Genomic DNA, 19,104 nt, shown 5'->3' with positions numbered 1-19,104 from the left:
ATTACAAGGGATATTAAAGATATTTTTCCTTTAATAATCTATCTTCTGAGAGTTTATTTCTTATTTGATTATTTCTTGAATAACTGTTTGGCAGATACATCGGATGAGCAATTGGGTCTGAATCTTCCTTTGTGGGAAGATTTTAAAGTACAAATTAAATTTCTTTAGTAAATATACAGCTATTCAAGTTATGTTTCTTCTTGAGTTAGTTTTGGTAATTAATGGTCTTAGGATTTTGTGCATTTGAGCTAAGTTATCAAATTTATTGGCATGAAATTGCTCAGAATGTTTCATTAGCATTCTTTTAGTTTTTGTAATATTCATAATAATTGTTTTTTTAACTCCTGATGTTATTAAGTTGTGTAATCTCTTTTTCCCCTTGAAAATGTGGCTAAATTTTTATGAATTTTATTGTTCTTTACGAGGAACTAGCTTTTGGGTTCATTTATTTTTCTCTAATTAAGAAATTTATATATTTCTTCCTTTACCTATATTATTTAGTTTCTTCTTTCTTTGGATTTAATTTCATGTTTTTTTCCTAAATTTGGAAATTAAATTATTGATTTAAATTCTTTCTTATAAACCCTTTAAATAAAATCAGTTGGTGCTACAAATTTCCCTCTCAGCACTACTTTATCTCCATATTGCATATTTTTTATTTTGTGTTCTCATTTGCATTCCATTAATAATATATTCTAATTTTGACTTTGATTTTCTTACTTATGGGTTATTCAGAGTGTGTTTTTTCCTAAAGTTTTGAGAATATGCCTAATACATTTCTAGTTTAATTCCATTGTAGTCTAAGAACCTATTTAATATGATCTCAGTTTTTAAAAGTTTGAAATTTGTCTTATGTCCCAGAATAAATCTATCAGATTAAGATAGATTATGATAGATTAAATCTATCATAAATTTTGAATTTGAAACATAAGAGTATACTTTTGAAAAATACTGAAAAATTCTCATGATATATCTACAGGACGTAGCAATAATAGCTCAACATTGCTGCTGCTGCTGCTAAGTCGCTTCAGTCATTTCTGATTCTGTGCAACCCCATAGAAGGCAGCCCAAAAGGCTCCCCCGTCCCTGGGATTCTCCAGGGAAGAACACTGGAGTGGGTTTCCATTTCCTTCTCCAATGCATGAAAGTGAAAAGTGAAAGTGAAGTCGCTCAGTCGCGTCTGACTCTTAGCGACCCCACGGACGGCAGCCCACCAGGCTCCTCCATCCATGGGATTTTCCAGGCAAGAGTACTGGAGTGGGGTGCTCTTGCCTTCTCCACAACATAGCTGAGAAGTTGTCAATTTTATCATCAGTTAGATATACCGTTTATGTGTAGTGCAAAACAGCAGTCTCATGGATTATCTCCTGAATTTCTTCCAATGAATTTTAATTGAATCAAATATAATCTGTTAGAAATTAGCCACTTTTCAAATCTTGCCTCTTACTGTTTCAGCACAGGAGGGGAGTTTGATTCTTCAGTAACTTTGCACACTGTTCTCCTTTACCTCTTGCTGATGAACGTTTCAGTGAAGACTGAACCAAAGTGCTTCCTGCTTCTTGATTTATTTCCAGTGCTCATACCAGCGTTTACTCCTCTTTGCTCTCATGATACTCTAAGCACAGTTCTTTTACAAAGATTTTACTATTGTTTTATATGCGTCTGTGTTTAAAATTTTCTATCTTCTTTGAAATTAGAGTTTGTACTATTAAATTTGTGTTTCGTCACAATGACTTGCTCTCATAGATTCTCAGTAATGGCTAGTAAGAAGTGAATGAGTAATGCGTGCATTATGATTTCTTATTGTATAAAGCTGACTTGAAAAATTTTAAATAGGAATCAATATAGAGTTTTACTTAATGTGATTATGTTAATAATAATTTTAAAAACTGACTTTGTGGTAGAAAGGAATTGATGAAACATATATAACACCTGATAAGAAAAGCCAGCTCATTAGAAAAGACCCTGATGCTGAAAAGATTGAAGGCAAAAGAGGGTGTCAGAGGATGAGATGGTTAGATAGCATCATCAGCTCAAAGGACATGAATCTGAGAAAACTGTGGGAGATAGTGGAGGACAGGGAGGCCTGGTGTGCGGCAATCCATGGGGTCGCAGGGTCAGACATGACTTAGTGACCTAACAACAGCAATATATTCAATAAAAATAAAGGTCAGAGAATTTACATAAAGTATTTTTTCCACATTTTTGGTACATACTTAAACTTTTTTGTCTAAATATAAGGACATATTATATATGTTGTTTTTAAATTACTTTTTAAAAAATATTCTGGAACCTATATTATGCATGAATGTATATGTTATACATACATATTATACTTTAAATGCCTGTAAAGTATTGAGTTGTATGCAGCTATTAAAATTTATTTAAACAAACCCTACTTTTGCATATTTATCACTTTTTTTACTAATAGAGAGAAAAGACTGTATAATGACATTAGTTTTTGTATACATAATGCTTTGGGGAAGATGCACAAAGAGTAATAGCTATTTCCTATTGTGAAGTTTGTGTTGGGGGATAAAAAATGGGAAGGAATTTTCTCTCTGTATAAATTTTTTCACTCTCTTGGCACTCTGACCCCTTTTCTATTTCTCAACACACCAGATCTTCCTTTCCTTTTAAATTGGAAAAGAGAAGACTATTTTACTACCCTTTTCAGAAAGAGGTGGATGTTATTGTTTGATATATACATCTTTCTTTTTGATGACCACTTACTGGAATGGCTTGTTTTAGACACTCAGATTTTACTTTAATGAAAAAAAGTAAGATCCTCAGAAAGATCCCCTCTGACCATCCTTTCTAAAACACCGATCTCTTTCCCAAGCTCTCTCCAACTCACACTCTGCTATATTTCCTTTCTAACACTCATCACTATCTGTGTTTTCTTTCCTGCTTGTTTGCTTATTGTCTGTCTCCCTGAATTAGAATGTAAAATTCTAAAGGAAAGGACTTTTGTCTTGTCTGTACTGTACTGTTGACACAATACTGCCAGGCTCAGGGGAGACACCCAATAAGTTAATTGAGTTCAGTGCTAAATCTAAGTGAAAGGAAAGTGAAGTCGCTCAGTCATGTCCGACTCTTTGTGACCCCATGGACTGTAGTCTATCAGGCTCCTCTGTCCATGGGATTTTCCAGGCAAGAGTGCTGGAGTGGATTGCCATTTCCTTCTCCAGGGGATCTTCCTGACCCAGGAATCGAACCTGGGTCTCCCACATTGCAGGCAGACGCTTTACCATCTGAGCCACCAGGGAAGCACAAGGATGTGTCAAAAAACTCATTAATAGAAATAAATAATATCAGTATTTTTAAAAATAAAAAAGATCCCATTTTAAAAAGCCTGTAAGAACTAGCTTAGATCTTCATATTAACTTTGTCTTACAAATTGGGATGAAGGTTAAGAAGTGAGGAAAGCCTCAGATTATGTTTATAATTATGGAAAAACATCACAATTTTCAAAGTTAAAGATTTTTGGGGGCAGAACTCTAACCTACTTCAAGGTGGGGCTCTAACTCCACTTAAGTGCATATCTAACCCTGTGTATTTTCTTTTTCTTTCTTTTTCCTATATACAGGCCTCTTTATCACTGGTTTCCTTTTGTAGTTTGTGGATTTGTGAAACATGTATTACAGATCAGTGTCTCTCTATCTCTTGATCTTCAAAAATTTTATAATTGTCTTTCCATTTATGTCTCCATGAGCCTTTCTTTCCCCTGTTTTCTTGTTCTGTTTTGGTCATTCTAACCTTGTACTTCTTTATTTTTTCTCTCTTCTCTTTTTTTATTTTTCACACTATGTCCTTGAGATGAAAACAGATTAGAACAAATATATATTTGATTATGAATTTTATTTAGTTTATAGAAATGTGTGTTTAGTGATTTAGTTTTGAAGTGACACACAAACTCAGATTTCCTTTTAAGGCAAAACAAAGAATACAACAACCAGATATAAAAAGAAAAAATTAAGTTGCATTTAATTACTGTGAACTTTAATTAATTTTTTATTGTAGTAATAGTCAATGAAAAAAAAAAAAAACAATACCTCTCCATTCCTTGTATTAGCTGAGGAAAGAAAAAGTGAGTAAACAACAAATACCAAGATCAGGATACATTTTTTCATATCCTATTTAGGAGGTCACTCACCTTTGAGGAAGTGATACATTTTACACCACACAGTTCTTTTTTCTAAGAAGTACTAGGCTTTGAAACAAAGGTCTGTCTAGGAAAGGCTATGGTTTTTCCAGTGGTCATGTATGGATGTGAGAGTTGGACTGTGAAGAAAGCTGAGCACCGAGGAATTGATGCTTCTGAACTGTGGTGTTGGAGAAGACTCTTGAGAGTCCCTTGGACTGCAAGGAGACCCAACCAGTCCATTCTGAAGGAGATCAGCCCTGGTATTTCTTTGGAAGGAATGATGCTAAAGCTGAAACTTCAGTACTTTGGACACCTCATGTGAAGAGTTGACTCATTGGAAAAGACTCTGATGCTGGGAGGGATTGGGGGCAGGAGGAGAAGGGGATGACAGGATGAGATGGCTGGATCGCATGACTGACTCAATGGACGTGAGTCTGAGTGAACTCTGGGAGTCAGTTATGGACAGGGAGGCCTGGCGTGCTGCGATTCATGGGGTCGCAAAGAGTCAGACACGACTGAGCGACTGAACTGAACTGAATTGCCGGGAGCCAGAGTGAGGAATTCCATCTGTGACAAGGTCATGCGGCGGAGCTCTGATGTGCAAGGTCGAGTCAGATCTCAGGGTTTCCCCCTGGTATTTCCTGAGCATGTACCCCCCAAAATAAGAGTATGCCTGCCTTATTGTATTGTACTTTTCCACTCTCCTGACACACTCTGGAAAAAGTCATCTCAAGGCTTTAGTCTTCTGCATTTGAAAGGGTGTTTCAATCCAAAAACCCCTCTGATGGCTTTTTAGCCTGCCCGCAGGACTCATACAGCTGCACATGTGATTGTTTGAGGCCTCCTGACTGTGGGAGGCACAGGAAGCTTAAAACATCCTAGGAATGTAGGGGCTTCTGAGGAGTCAAAATCATTAGAATAGGACTGATTAAAGGTTTCATTTGTTGAGCCAATACTTGCTGCCAAATTTTTAGATATAGTTGGTATATAGAAAAACAGGTAGTAGACCTGGTATTAGCAACATTAGATCTTTGAGTTAAGTACTTTCTTTGTTATAACCCACTGCACCTTTGTTCTACAGGAATGTAACTTTATTTAGTACTTTGAGGGTGATGCAGAGTAAAGAAAAAACACTTCTAGGGAAAAGGAGTTTTCTGGTTGATAGACAATTATCCAGGAAGAGAGCCATAAAAATGTTAACAAGCCTCTTGGCCAGAAGATAATGTAAACCACCTGAGACCTTTCGTATACAGGAGGGTATGCAAAAAGAAACCTCGTCTCAATGAGGGTCAGGACTGCTGCCCCTGCATAACTCTGCATATTCCATTATGTACAACTGGGGGTATATAAGCTGATTTTGAAAAATAGTTTTTGGAGTCTTGCACCGATGCTGGGCTTCCCCATGTCGTTCTTTTCTTTTTCTGGCTGAATTCCCATCTGGGGCGTGGAGGCTCACCATGTGTAATTACTTGTCCCGGTTTCTAAGATCTGTAAGAGAGAGAGCCCAAAGCGGGGCATTCTCCGATATTCAAACAGACGCTGGTGGCCTAACGTAGATGGTGGAAGTTCCTTGTCTGGAACTCTATTGGTTTTCCCCATAAACCAAGTTATTCAGCATCTTTTCTCCACTTAATTTTCCTACTACACTATTTCTTCCTAATCTAATCTTATATTAATCAACAAATAAGTCTTTCCTCGCCACCGCCGTCCCCACTTTGACTTCCCTGGATCCACCGGGGCTGGACCCCGGCACTGAATGAGCATTGTGCATATTCTGTCTGCTATATCTACATCACCAGGAACCAGCAACCTGCTGAATCTTACACACTCATTACTGACTTGACCACATTATTTGCTATTAGGACCAGATGATGGTGAAGATAGAGGAATGAGTAATGCATATGCCTTGGAGGGCAAAATCTAAGGGAGTGACAAAAATTTAGTAATAAACAATATTTTAATCAAATTTTTGAAGTGGGGTTAACTGACAATATTTTATTAGTTTCAAGTGTATAGCATACTGATTCAGATACACACCATTAGAAGTTATTTCAAGTTAATGGCTATAATTCCCTGGGCTATACCATATATCCTGTTGCCGATCTATTTTATACATATGAGTTTGTATCTTCTAATCCCATACCCCTAATTTGCCCTGTCACTATGATATCCACTAGTTTGTGTTCTATATTTGTGAGTCTGTTTCTGTTTAGCATAAACATTCATTAGTATTTAACATTCTACATATAAATGATATGATACAGTATTTGTCTGACATTTCACTAAGCATAATATTCTCTAGGTCTACTTGATATTGTAAGAAAACAAAATTAATTTTACAAAACTATGATAAACAAAATAAACACTAAATTTTAAATAAATGCTGGGTTAGTAATAGTGCCATTTTGAGCCATATTGGAAACTGAGATAAAAGGAAACATTTGCAATGTTGGTGTCTTTATTTTGAAAAATTGATATTCTTGTTCATAATTTTTACATTAACTCTGACTTTTAAACATTGCATTAAAACTTTATTTACCTTGATTACTAGGGCTTTTGGTATCAGGGTAAATTTTGCACCTGAGGCAATAATTCACATGTCTCATCCTCAACCTGATTCTGCTTGCTTCCTTGGTATATATATCAACAATCTCTCATCATTTATTTACATTTTTTCTCTTTTTGATTTTATTATAAGATGTAAATAAACTTTTCTTAACTTTCTATTTACTTTTGATTTAATAGACTTCCAAACAATGTTGTACTATTTCGGTCACTGATAGGATTTTGGTGTCAGAATTCAGGATTAACCCCCTGGGGCAGTAGATGACATATTCTAAAATATTTGCCCTTTACAAAGCTCTGGTATTTTCCTTGCCAAATTTAGTTGACAATCTAATCACTCCCTTTGGAAATAGTCAGCAGGGTTGTGGCAGTCTCAAATCTCCAAAGCACTTTCTTCATTGCATCATAAGGAAAGGAGATTTCAAAATCTAATGTTCTCTATGTGATGACAAATATGTATGAACAATGACAAAGATGGTCAGTTAATGTTTTATGGGAATGGGGAGGAAGGCAACATTATGAGAGTTGTGTAAAACCTGGAGATTCAGATTTCTGAAGTTTGGGAGCTACTCATATTTTTGAGAAACAAGAAGGAGAGGACAATAGAAAAATACTGTAACTATTCTACTGGTTCATTGGCTGCCTTGGAATGCAATGGACTAAAGGTCAGAGTTTGAGCAAGAATAGTCAGAGGCTTAGGTCTAAATTCATGAATGTGGCATTTTCTACCCTCTCCCCAATAGATTTCCATTTATTTTTGATAATTAGAATTACTTTAATGGTGGACAAACACTTTCATTCTATTTCCATAATTATGTGAAATGATCAGTAGCTTTCAGAGCTGATATCTCATTTAAAACCAAGAAGCATGTAAATGACTGATATATTTTCTTTTCTTTTTACAGTACAGATGAAGAAGATGCAAAGAGGGTAGGCCAAGGTTTCCAGAGAAAAGCTTCACAGATTTTATGTTTTGCAGAACATTAGCCCAGATCTTATTTTCCATACTCAACATATTTGAGAGCTTCTTGTGTTGCTTGTGATCCTGTTATTTATCAAAACAGGGGTTTTGATGGTTACATAGAAGTTGTGAAACAGAGAATAGTTTCCTGTAAAAACAGGAATTTTATATGAAGTCTTTTTTGCCTCCACAGTTTGTTATCTCTATTTATCACCCAGATTTGTGCAGCTACCATCACCCAGAGTTCATCCTAAAGACATTTACAGAGGCTCTAGTGGCAATGTGTCCATTCATTAGAGGTACCATTTAATGTCTAAATATTTTCCAGGTTTTCACTCTTCTTTAAACTTACTTAAATGAGCTATTACTACCATCATCAGCTCAATTTGATCCTGATATAGCCCTTGTCAGAAAAAAATCAACACATTATTCTATTTCTTGAATGAAAATTCAGATTTCTGAAATCTAAGTGACTTGTCCAGGGTCAGGAGTTAGTGAATTGCTGAGCCGAGTCATCATAATCAGATAAAATGATTCCAAATCAAATTCAGTGAAGACATTGTCTAGAAAGTTACCATTTGAAGGATATTTATAAGTAATTTAAATAATCAATCTGTTCTATTGATGAGGGAATTCCTTTTTGAAGGTGCATTCATTTGTTTGATGGTTTATATATTCATTATTAGCATAAGTATCAATTAAACATTTGATCATGTCACCTAAGTGACATTTTTCAGAATATGTGAACTTGTTAATATATGTTTAAATAATTTACAAGCATCAATTAATATGACAGATGTTGTACTCAAAGTTTTGGAAATAATGTTAAATATATTCATTTCATTAGAGAGATAGTAATGAGATTTATTTTTCTTAAGAAATATAATCAACTCATTTTATCAGGTTCATTTATATGCAGGAAAAAATATGAGGAAATGGATAGTAATTAATGAGTGGCTCAGGTTTTATAAATTGAAGAGAAATTTCTTCATTCAAGAGAAAATGGTTAGTTCAGTGCAGTCACTCAGTCATGTCCGACTCTTTGCGACCCCATGGACTGCAACATGCCAGGCTTCCCTGTTCATCACCAACTCCTGGAGTTTACTCAAATTCATGTCCATTGAGTCCGTGATGCCATCCAACCTTCTCATCCTCTGTCGCCCCTTTTCCTCCTGCCTCCAATCTTTCCCAGTATCAGGGTCTTTTCAAATGAGTCAGTTCTTTGCATCAGGTGGTCAAAGTACTGGAGTTTCAGCTTCAGCATCAGTCCTTCCAATGAATATTCAGGACTGATTTCCTTTAGGATGGACTGGTTGGATCTCCTTGCAGTCTTCTTCAACACCGCAGTTTAAAAGCATCAATTCTTTGGCACTCAGCTTTCTTTATAGTCCAACTCTCACATCCATACATGACTACTGGAAAAACTATAGCCTTGACTAGACACACCTTTGTTGGCAAAATAATGTCTCTGCTTTTTAATATGTTGTCTAAGTTGGTCATAACTTTTCTTTCAAGGAGTAAGAGTCTTTTAATTTCATGGCTGGAGTCACCATCTGCAGTGACTTTGGAGCCCCCAAAAATAAAGTCTGATACTGTTTCCACTGTTTCCCCATCTGTTTCCCATGAAGTGATGGGACCGGGTGCCATAATCTTAGTTTTCTGAATGTTGAGCTTAAGCCAACTTCTTCACTCTCTTCTTTCACTTTCATCAAGAGGGTTTTTAGTTCTTCACTTTCTGCCATAAGTGTAGTGTCATCCCATATCTGAGATTATTGATATTTCTCCCTGCAATCTGGGAAAATGGTTAGTACTCCATACTGAGTTATTCTTTTGTAGACCAAATGTTTAGAATGGAAGATGATGGAAAGCGTACACATTGCTCATTCTTGCTTGAAAGGAAACAACAGTGATGCTCTTTAGAATAAAATAGCAAGATAGGCATGACATATAATGGAGTAACAATGAACATGAGAAGTGGAGAGAGTGAAAACATTTCAGGGTGAAAGGATCTGAATAAAAGAATGGGAGAAAGAAGAGAAAATGATAAAGAGTTAGATTTAAAGAAAGCAAAATAACAAGGGAAAGAAAATTAGTAGCAAATGAGAGACAATAAATTAACAGGGGAAAAACAAACTGCAAATGAGCTCTTAAAATAAATTAGGAAATGAAAGGCTTCTTGATGAATAAAAGAGAAAAGAGAGAAAATGAGAAAGGAAGCATGAAGAAATGTTCAGAGATGGGGAACATCTAGCTCCAGGAGCTGGTCTGACCACAGTTTGCCCACCAGGCAGGCACAGTGTTGCCTGATGATGTTTGTGTCTCTGCCCAAGGAGTGAAGGAGGCTATCTCCCTAGCCTTCCTATTCCTCTACTGTATCATGACTTCCAGAGTCAGATACATCTCTTAATTAGCTGAAGGTCTAAAGAAAATTAGGGATATAGTGGTGAGAATTTACATTTCTCTTTCAGACTCTTCCTTTTTTTTTTTTTAAATACTTTTTTTTTCAAGACTCGTGCTCTTTTTTTGAAATGATTTTATTTATTTTTTTATTTGTGGCTGTGTTAAGTCTTCATTGCTGTGTGGGCTTGTCTCTTGCTGCAGCAAGCAGGGTCTACTCTGTTTGAGTTGAGGGAGGTGCATGGGCTTCTCACTGTGGTGACTTCTCTTGTTGTGGAGCATAGGCTCTAGGGTATTTGGGCTTCAGTAGTTGTGGCGTGTAGGCACAGTAGTTGTGGTACTTAGGCTCTAGAGCACAGGCTCAGTAGTTGTGGTACATGGGCTTAGATGCACAACAGCGTGTTGGGCCAGAGCTCAAACTCATGTCTCCTGCATTGGTAGACAGATTCTTTACCACTGAGCCACCAGGGACATGCTCAGCCTGACAACAGTTTTCCCACTAATGTGTCTAACATATAATTTTTGATTCTGATGATTGTCATAATTTGTATTTCTTTTTTGGAAATGTATTTTATTTTACTTAGAGAAACGTTCACCTGATACATAGTCTCTGAACTGGAAAATACATAGATAAGAAAGGGATATAGGAAGAGAATGGATCAAGTATGTCAGGTAGCATGGAATCCTTTTGTTGGAAAAGAGTGAAAAAGCAGAGATGGCAAGACATAGGCAGAGTGGAAGAGCTTATAACTCTCGATTATAAAAACGTTCAGAAGTCTTCTGACGTCTTAGGGATATCATCAAACGCTGACACATCACGAAATGACACATCACTCACATCAACTCTGGCTGAGCTTGTGGGATGCAGTGAATCTAAGAGGAAACAGAGGGAACTCTTCACCTACATTCCCGGGTTTCTTGGGTGTATTTTTATAGACAGGTGATGGAATGAATACTGAGATAACTGTCTGTAGAAGTAGAGACAAGTTAAGAAGTAAGCAGACAGGCTAATTGGAGGCCCTACAAGATATTTTTTATTACAATTTTGTGTAAGTCTCACTTTGCCTCTGACCGTGTGTGTGTGTGCATGCATGCTACATGCAGGGTTTCTATACATACATATGCTGACATTTTAAAGGAAGATTTTCAAAAATTCCATCTGTGGATGGTAGTACCTGTGTATTAGTCATTCCACTCAGTTCTTGGGAGATGTAAAGCTTGCATTTTTAATATTTCTTAAAATATGTACCATAACAAACTACTGTATATATTGTTTTTTTTTTCCTTTGTATTACATTCCTCTTATTTTTCACTCATACTTCTCTCTTCGTGTCTTTCTTTCCTAGTGACTAAGTCACTAGCATTTTGTCAAGGTTTTTGTCTCTCTTTGTATACGTTCCAAAAAATTACTTAAGACATATTGTTTATAATGAACGTGGTGAAATTGTCAGATATTTTTACCTAGAGAACAATCCAAGTCTAGATGTAAGAAACTATAATAACAATAAACTCTGCTTCATTATGTACTACAGACAGAGACAATGGAGAGAGAGAACAGTACTGTGGTAACTGAATTCATCCTTGCTGGTCTGACCCAGTCTCAAAATATTCAGCTCCTGGTCTTCACACTAGTCTTAATTTTCTACCTCATCATCCTCCCTGGAAATTTCCTCATCATCCTCACCATCAGGTCAGACCCCGGCCTCACGGCCCCCCTCTACTTCTTCCTGGGCAACCTGGCCTTCCTGGATGCATCCTACTCCTTCACTGTGGCTCCCAGGATGCTGGTGGACTTCCTCTCTGACCAGAAGGTGATCTCCTATAGAGGCTGCATCACTCAGCTCTTCTTCTTGCACTTCCTTGGAGGAGGAGAGATGCTGCTCCTAATTGTGATGGCCTTTGACCGCTACACTGCCATCTGTCGTCCTTTACACTATTCGACTGTCATGAACCCTAGAGCCTGCTATGCCTTGCTGTTGGCTCAGTGGCTTGGAGGCTTTGTTCATTCCATTATCCAAGTGGCCCTCATCCTCCGCTTGCCCTTCTGTGGTCCAAACCGACTGGACAACTTCTTCTGTGATGTGCCTCAGGTCATCAAGCTGGCCTGCACGGACACCTTTGTGGTGGAGCTCCTGATGGTCTTCAACAGTGGCCTGCTCACCCTGCTGTGCTTTCTGGGCCTTCTGGCCTCCTATGCAGTCATCCTCTGCCGTGTAAATGGGTCTGCTTCTGAAGGGAAGAGCAAGGCGCTGTCCACATGCACCACTCATGTCATTATTATACTTCTCATGTTTGGGCCTGCCATCTTTATCTACACTCGTCCCTTCACAGCCTTATCAGCAGACAAGGTGGTTTCCTTTTTCCACACAGTGATCTTTCCTTTGATGAATCCTGTGGTTTATACCCTTCGCAACCAGGAAGTAAAAGCTTCCATGAGGAAGATATTGAGTCAACATATGGTTTGTTAAATGGACTTTATAATAAGAAGTCTTGAAGGGGAAATTCTGGCTGAAAAGTATTCACTTATTTAACAAATATTGCTTTTCATTGAGTGCCTCCCATTGCCAGGTACCATTGTGGTCAATGGGGGAAAGTTATAATAACAAGAAAACAAACATGCTATGTTATTCAAGAACATAAAGGAAACACCAGCCTGGTTGGAGTAAGGAATAAGTGTGAGAGATTTAGTTCTTAAGTTATATATGGCAATAGTGTCATATAAATAATGCTTTTTACACCAAAATAAAAAGTTTTATTCTATTCTGTTTGAAGTAAGAATTCATCTTAATATTTAAAGCAGGTGAATGATTCATTCGCAATTGTTCTTTTATGATTTAGGACAACATTATCAAGATTCTGGGCAAAGACCAGTAAAGGCAATGAATCTTCGCAAGTCATATGTTATGTTACAGTCTTATTTTGAACAATTTAAAAAGCCTGAAATTCTTGAAATACATATATTTTCCTCCTTCACCCAAATCTTGTAGCAGGATAAGAAAAGAAAATGATTGGTCTTATGGAAAAAAAATGTCATGCAATTATTTCACTTGATTGTTTTCAGAGCTTCCTGATTATGATTAATGGAAAAAAATTGAAAAGAAAAACAGCTACATTTGGCATGTTAACAAATATATGTGTGGCCAAAAGGCAAAGAGTGATGAAAATCTGCCCACTCCATGTGGATATGTGAGTTCATTTCTGCATAATTATAGAGGTTTCCTTCTTAACTGAGGATGGTATAAAGGACCATCCATGCCTAAAATTAAAGTAAAAAAGCTGTTAAGGAAATTTATATAAATTAGAAATTAATTCACTAAACATACAAAAAATTAATAGGTGAATATGAAATAGAGGCCTGGTGTGCTGCAGTCCATGGGGTTGCAGAGTTGGACACGACTTGGAGACTGAACAACTACAACAGTGAAATAGATGAAGAAAATACGGACAACTGAAATGAATCTTCAGTTAACAGGGAGAAATGGAAAGGATTATAAACATAAAAATAATTTTATTCTCAAAAACAAACCATGAGAATAAAGACCACTGGTTCTGGTTAGCTTTTAGAAGAATGTTGTTCATGTATTATCAACAATAAGAAAAGTAGAAAATAGAAAATTACCAGTCCAGGTTCAATGCATGATACAGGATGCTCTGGTCTGGTGCACTGGGATGACCCAGAGGGATGGTATGAAGAGGGGGTGGGAGGGGGTTCAGCATGGGGAACACATGTACACCTGTGGTGGATTCATGTCAATGTATGGCAAAACCAATATGAAAATGTAAAGTAATTAGCCTTCAATTAAAATAAATAAATTTATATTTAAAAAAATCAGTAGAAAATAATAATTACACTTTTCTATGAGGCCATCAGAGAGTGGATGAAGCAAAGACACCTTTGTATTGAGCTCCAGAGAAAGGCAGAGCCTTTGTAGAAGAGCAGAGAGCTATGGTAGCTCCATTACTGCGGGCAAGTACCTAGTATGGATATGGGGATATGGTGGTGTGATCCTGACATGGACTGAGATATTTTGTAAAGGTGAGAGGAAAAATAAGGAGACCCTTTTATGACATGTGGGTTGTGGACAGATTAGCATCTGAGAAAGCTCCAAACACGAAAATAGATAGCTCACTCATGAATTTCTCCCCCACTACCACTGAAACCTATACCAATAATTTGCTCAAAAAAGGAGAAATGGAGGAAGAAATGAAAATCAGTGCTTACTGCTGGCTTCACTGATAGCTCAGTGGTAAAGAATCTGCCTGCAATGCTGGAGATCTGGGTTCGATCCCTGGGTTGGGAAGATCCCCTTGAGAAGGGAAAGGCTACCCACTCCAGTATTCTGGCTTGGAGAATTCCATGGACTGTATAGTCAGTGGGGTCATAGAGTCGGACACGACTGAGGGACTTTCACTTCACATTGGCTGGTGCATATTCTCAGCCATCATTATAGTACTTGATGTTGATACCTACAGAATTGTCATAAGGACAACAAAACTATAAGAATTATGGCTCAAAATCATTTCAGTTCTGACAAAATCGAAGATATAGTTTCTTCGGTAGCAATGGCAAGATACTGAAGGTAAAACTATTCTTGGCTAAACTCCATATAATTAAAGATGATTTCAAGCTCCAGCTCAATTACCCTTTAAAAGAATCTGAAAGATTAGATCCTCCTACCTGTTATATAGAAGAAAAGGATTTAACTCTCTAAAACACTAGGCAAAGTATAGTTAGATATTATTATTTATCTTCTCTATTTTTTATATTGAAGAAGAGTTCACTTGCAATGTTATATTAGTTTCAGGTATATAGCATAGTGATTCAGTGTCTTTATAGATTTGTTGTGCAGTCACTAAGCTATGTCTGACTCTTCATGACCCCATGAACTGCAGCACACTAGACTTCCCTGTCCTTCACTATCTCCTGGTGTTTGCTCAAACTTGTGTCCATTGAGTCATTGATGCCATCCAACCAATTCTTCCTCTGTTGCCCCCTTCTCTTCCTGCCTTCAATCTTTCCCAGCATCATGTTATTTTCCAATGAATTGGTTCTTTGTATCACGTGGCAAATTATTGGAGCTTCAACTTCACCATCAGTCCTTCTATTGAATATTCAGTTGATTTCCTTTATAGATTATACTCCATTAAAAGTTATTATAATATAATGGCTATAATTCCTTGTGCTGTATAATATATTCTTATTGCTTATCTATTTTATGCATAATAGTTTGTATCTCTTAATCCATACCACTAAGGTGCCTTTTCTCTTTCCTCTTGTCTTTGGTGAGCACTGGTTTATGTTCTATATCTTGAGTCTATCTCTGTTTGGCATATACATTCATTTGTAATACTTTTTTTACATTCCACATAAAAGTGATATGATGCAATACTTGTCTTTCTTTGTCTGAATTATTAAGAATAATATTTTTGGGTCTAATCAATATTTAAAAAATAAAAAATAATTTAAAAACCATGATAAAATAAATATTAAATTTAGATAAAGTCTGAATTAGTAATAGCATCATTTTGGGCCATATTGGAACCTGAGGCAAAAGGGAAAATCTGTACTGTTGATGTCTTTATTGTGAAAAAGTGATATTCTGTTCATAACTTTTCCACTATGACTTTTAAATATTGCATTAAAATAGCATTCATCTTGATTACTAAGGCATAAATTTTGTGCCAGAGACAATACCTCACCTGCCTCATCCTCATCTTGACTCTTACTTGCCTCCTCAGTATATATAGCAACAATCTCTCATCATTTATTTATACTTTTTCTCTTTTTGATTTTATTTTAAGATGTAAATAAACTTTTCTTAACTTTCTATTTACTTTTGACCTAACTAATAGGCTTCCAACAGAGTTGTATTATCTCAAGTCACTGATAGGATTTTGGTGTTAGAATTCAGGATTAACCTCCTGGGACATTAGATGACATATTCTAAAATATTTGCCCTTTACAAAGCTTTGGTATTTTCTTTGCCAAATTCAGTTGTCATAATAACTCGCTTTGGAAATAGTAGCAGGGTTGTGGCAGCCTCAAATCTCCAAAGCACTTTCTCCATGTCATCATAAAGAGTTCAAGGAGATTTCAAATTCTAATGTTCTCTGCTGCTGCTGCTGCTAAGTCGCTCCAGCCGTGTCTGACTCTGCGACCCCATGCAAATATTTATGAACAATGACAAGAATGGTCAGTTAATGTTTTATGGAATGTGGAGATTGGCAACATTGTGAGAGCAACATAAAACTTGGACTTTCAAATTTCTGGAGTTTGGGAGCTACTCATGTTAATGAGAAATGAGAAGAGGACAAAAGAAAAAATACTGTAACTATTCTACTGGTTCATCAGCTGCCTTGGAATGAAATGGAGTAGAGGTCAGAGTTTGAGCAGGCATAATCAGAGCCTTAGGTCTGAATTCATGAGTGTGGCATTTTCTACCCTCTCCCCAATAGACTTCCATCTCTTCTTGATACTTAGAAATACTTTAATGGTGGACACTTTTCTTCAATTACCGTAATTGAAATGATCAATAGCTTTCAGAGAGTTGACATGTTGTTTAAAACCAAGGAGCATATTTAAAATTGATAACAAACAAGATCCTGTGGTATGATGAAGGGAACTCTGTTCAATGTTATGTGGTAGGCTGGATGGGAGGGCAGTTTGAGGGTAAATGGATATATGTATGTATATAACTATGGCTGAGTTGCCTTACTGTTTACCTGAAACTATCACAATATTGTCAATCAGCTATATGCCAATATAAAATAAAACATTTTAAAAAGGAAAAGAAAAGCCCAATGAGCATGCAAATTACTGATATATTTTCTTTTCTTTTTAAACTTAGATGAAAGATAGAGGTGAAAAGGCTAAGCCTCCAGAGAAATAATTCAAAGATTTTATGAGTTTCCAGAACATTAGCCCAGATCTCTTATTTTCCATACTCAACATATTTAATAGTTTCAACTGTTCCTTATTCTATTATTTATCAACATAGGACTTTGATGGTTAGATAGAAAGTTGTGAAACTGAGAAAAATCTTGATATACAAACAGCTGACTGCATTGGGAACTTTACATGAAAGCTATTAAATCTTTAGTTGTTTCACTGAATGAGACATTTGGATTTGTGTAACCATCATCACCCAGGGTTCATCCTAAAGACACTGACAAAGGCTCTAGTGCAATACGTCCTTTCATTAGACACATTTATATAATAAATTGTATTTATTTTAATAAAATATTTGAAGGGCTAGTTTTGATTTGCACTTACTTGAATGAGTTATTATTACCATCACCACCTCAATTTTGATCCTCATATCACCATTGTCTATTAGATATTTTATTAATGAATGAATTTCCTGACTGAAGACCCATACACTCATTTAGTGCTTTGTATATTCATCATCAGCATCAGTATCAATTACATATTTGGTGATGTTTTTAACCTAATTCACACTTTTTGGTAATATGTAAAAAGTTAATTTGCATTTAATTTATAAGCTTTAACCAATATGCTTACAGACATAGCACTCAAAATTTTGGACACTTTATTAAATATATTCATTCCACTGGAATGACAGCAATGAGATTTCCTTTTGAAAGGAGAGAGAAAGAGAAAGAGACGATAAGGAAGGAAACATGGAGAAACATTTCAAAGAGATGGGGAAGTAAGCTCCTTGGGTCTCTATACGCCTGGCTCCAGGAGCTGGTCTCACCACAGTTTGCCCTCCAGGCAGGCACAGCCTTGCCTGATGACGTTTGTGTCTCTGCCCTAAGAGTGAGGGAGGCTGTCCCCTTGGCCTTTCTGTTCCTCTCCTGTATCATCACTGCCACATCTCTTAATTAGCTGAAGCACCAAGGAGATTAGGGATATAGTGGTGAGAATTTAGATTTCTTTCAGCCTTTTCTGACAACACTTGCCCCACTAGTCTGGATAACATAGACTATTTGATTCTGAAAAGGGCCATATTTTGTAGGATATTTTTCACAATTGTATTTTATCTTACCTAGAAAAATGTTCATCTGATACATAGTCTCTGGTTCTATGTCAGCCATAATTTCATATATATATATATGAAAAGAGGAAAAAAAAAGAAAATGAATGAAATATGTCAGGTACTGTGGAATCCTGTCTGTTGGGTAACAGAGAAAAAGGTAAGATGAATGATAGGAAATAGGCAGAGTGGAAGAGCCTATAACCCTCAATCAAAAAAACCTTCAGAAATCCTCTGATGTATTAAAGATATCATCAAACACAGACACATCATAAAATGACCAATTCTGAGTGAGTTTGTGAGATGCACAAAACCTAAGAATAAGTAGAAGAGGCTCTTCACTTATATTCCTGGTTTTCCTGGGTGTGTTTTTATAGGCAGATGATGGAATGAATGTTGAGATAAGTGCTTGTCTAAGGCAGAGAAAAGTTAAGAAGCAAGCTCAGAAGTTACCAGATATTTTTATTACAAGTTTGAGAGTCTGAAAAATACTTTCTATTATAATTCCATGTGGGTCCCATTTTGCCACTGTGTGTGCATGTGTGTGAATGTGTGTGCATGTGTGTGAATGTGTGTGCATGTGTGTGCATGTGTATGTGGTGTTTGTATACTTATATATGCTGATACTTTAAAATAAGACTTTAATAAATTTCATCTGTAGTCATAACACCTGTATATTAGCCATTATATTCAGCTCTAGAGAGACTTGAAACAGATATTTCTAATGTTCCTAAAGTATGTACAATGCACTGTATAGACTTACTGTTTTTTTCACTTTTCTTTCTTTTTTTTTTTACTCACACCTATCTTTCTTTCCTAAGTACTGAGTCACTAGCTTTGTCTTTCAAGGTTTTTATCCTCCTCTTTATATCCAATATTTCAAAGAAATTAAGACAACTGTGCTTGATAAATAGTATGTAGAATATTAATATATACTACATTGTATTTTTCTGTAGATTAGCAATTTTTATATTTAAAAACATTTCATATCGACCACAAAATTTTTTGAGCATGTGCCTTAAATATATGTGTATATA

The 19,104-nt window shown here is 36.3% G+C and overlaps 1 protein-coding gene across 1 annotated transcript; it reads left to right on the top strand.

The window, feature by feature from the left end:
- Positions 1-11,599: 11,599 nt before the first annotated feature.
- Positions 11,600-12,538, top strand: LOC138073638 (olfactory receptor 4N5-like). Its single transcript, XM_068965474.1, has one exon. The coding sequence runs from the start codon at positions 11,612-11,614 to the stop codon at positions 12,536-12,538; it is 927 nt and encodes a 308-aa protein (XP_068821575.1). The 5' UTR covers positions 11,600-11,611.
- Positions 12,539-19,104: the final 6,566 nt, after the last annotated feature.

This window comes from Capricornis sumatraensis, chromosome 2, assembly GCF_032405125.1.
Source record: "Capricornis sumatraensis isolate serow.1 chromosome 2, serow.2, whole genome shotgun sequence".
Lineage (NCBI taxonomy): Eukaryota > Metazoa > Chordata > Mammalia > Artiodactyla > Bovidae > Capricornis > Capricornis sumatraensis.
This window is presented reverse-complemented; position numbering and strand designations above follow the sequence as displayed.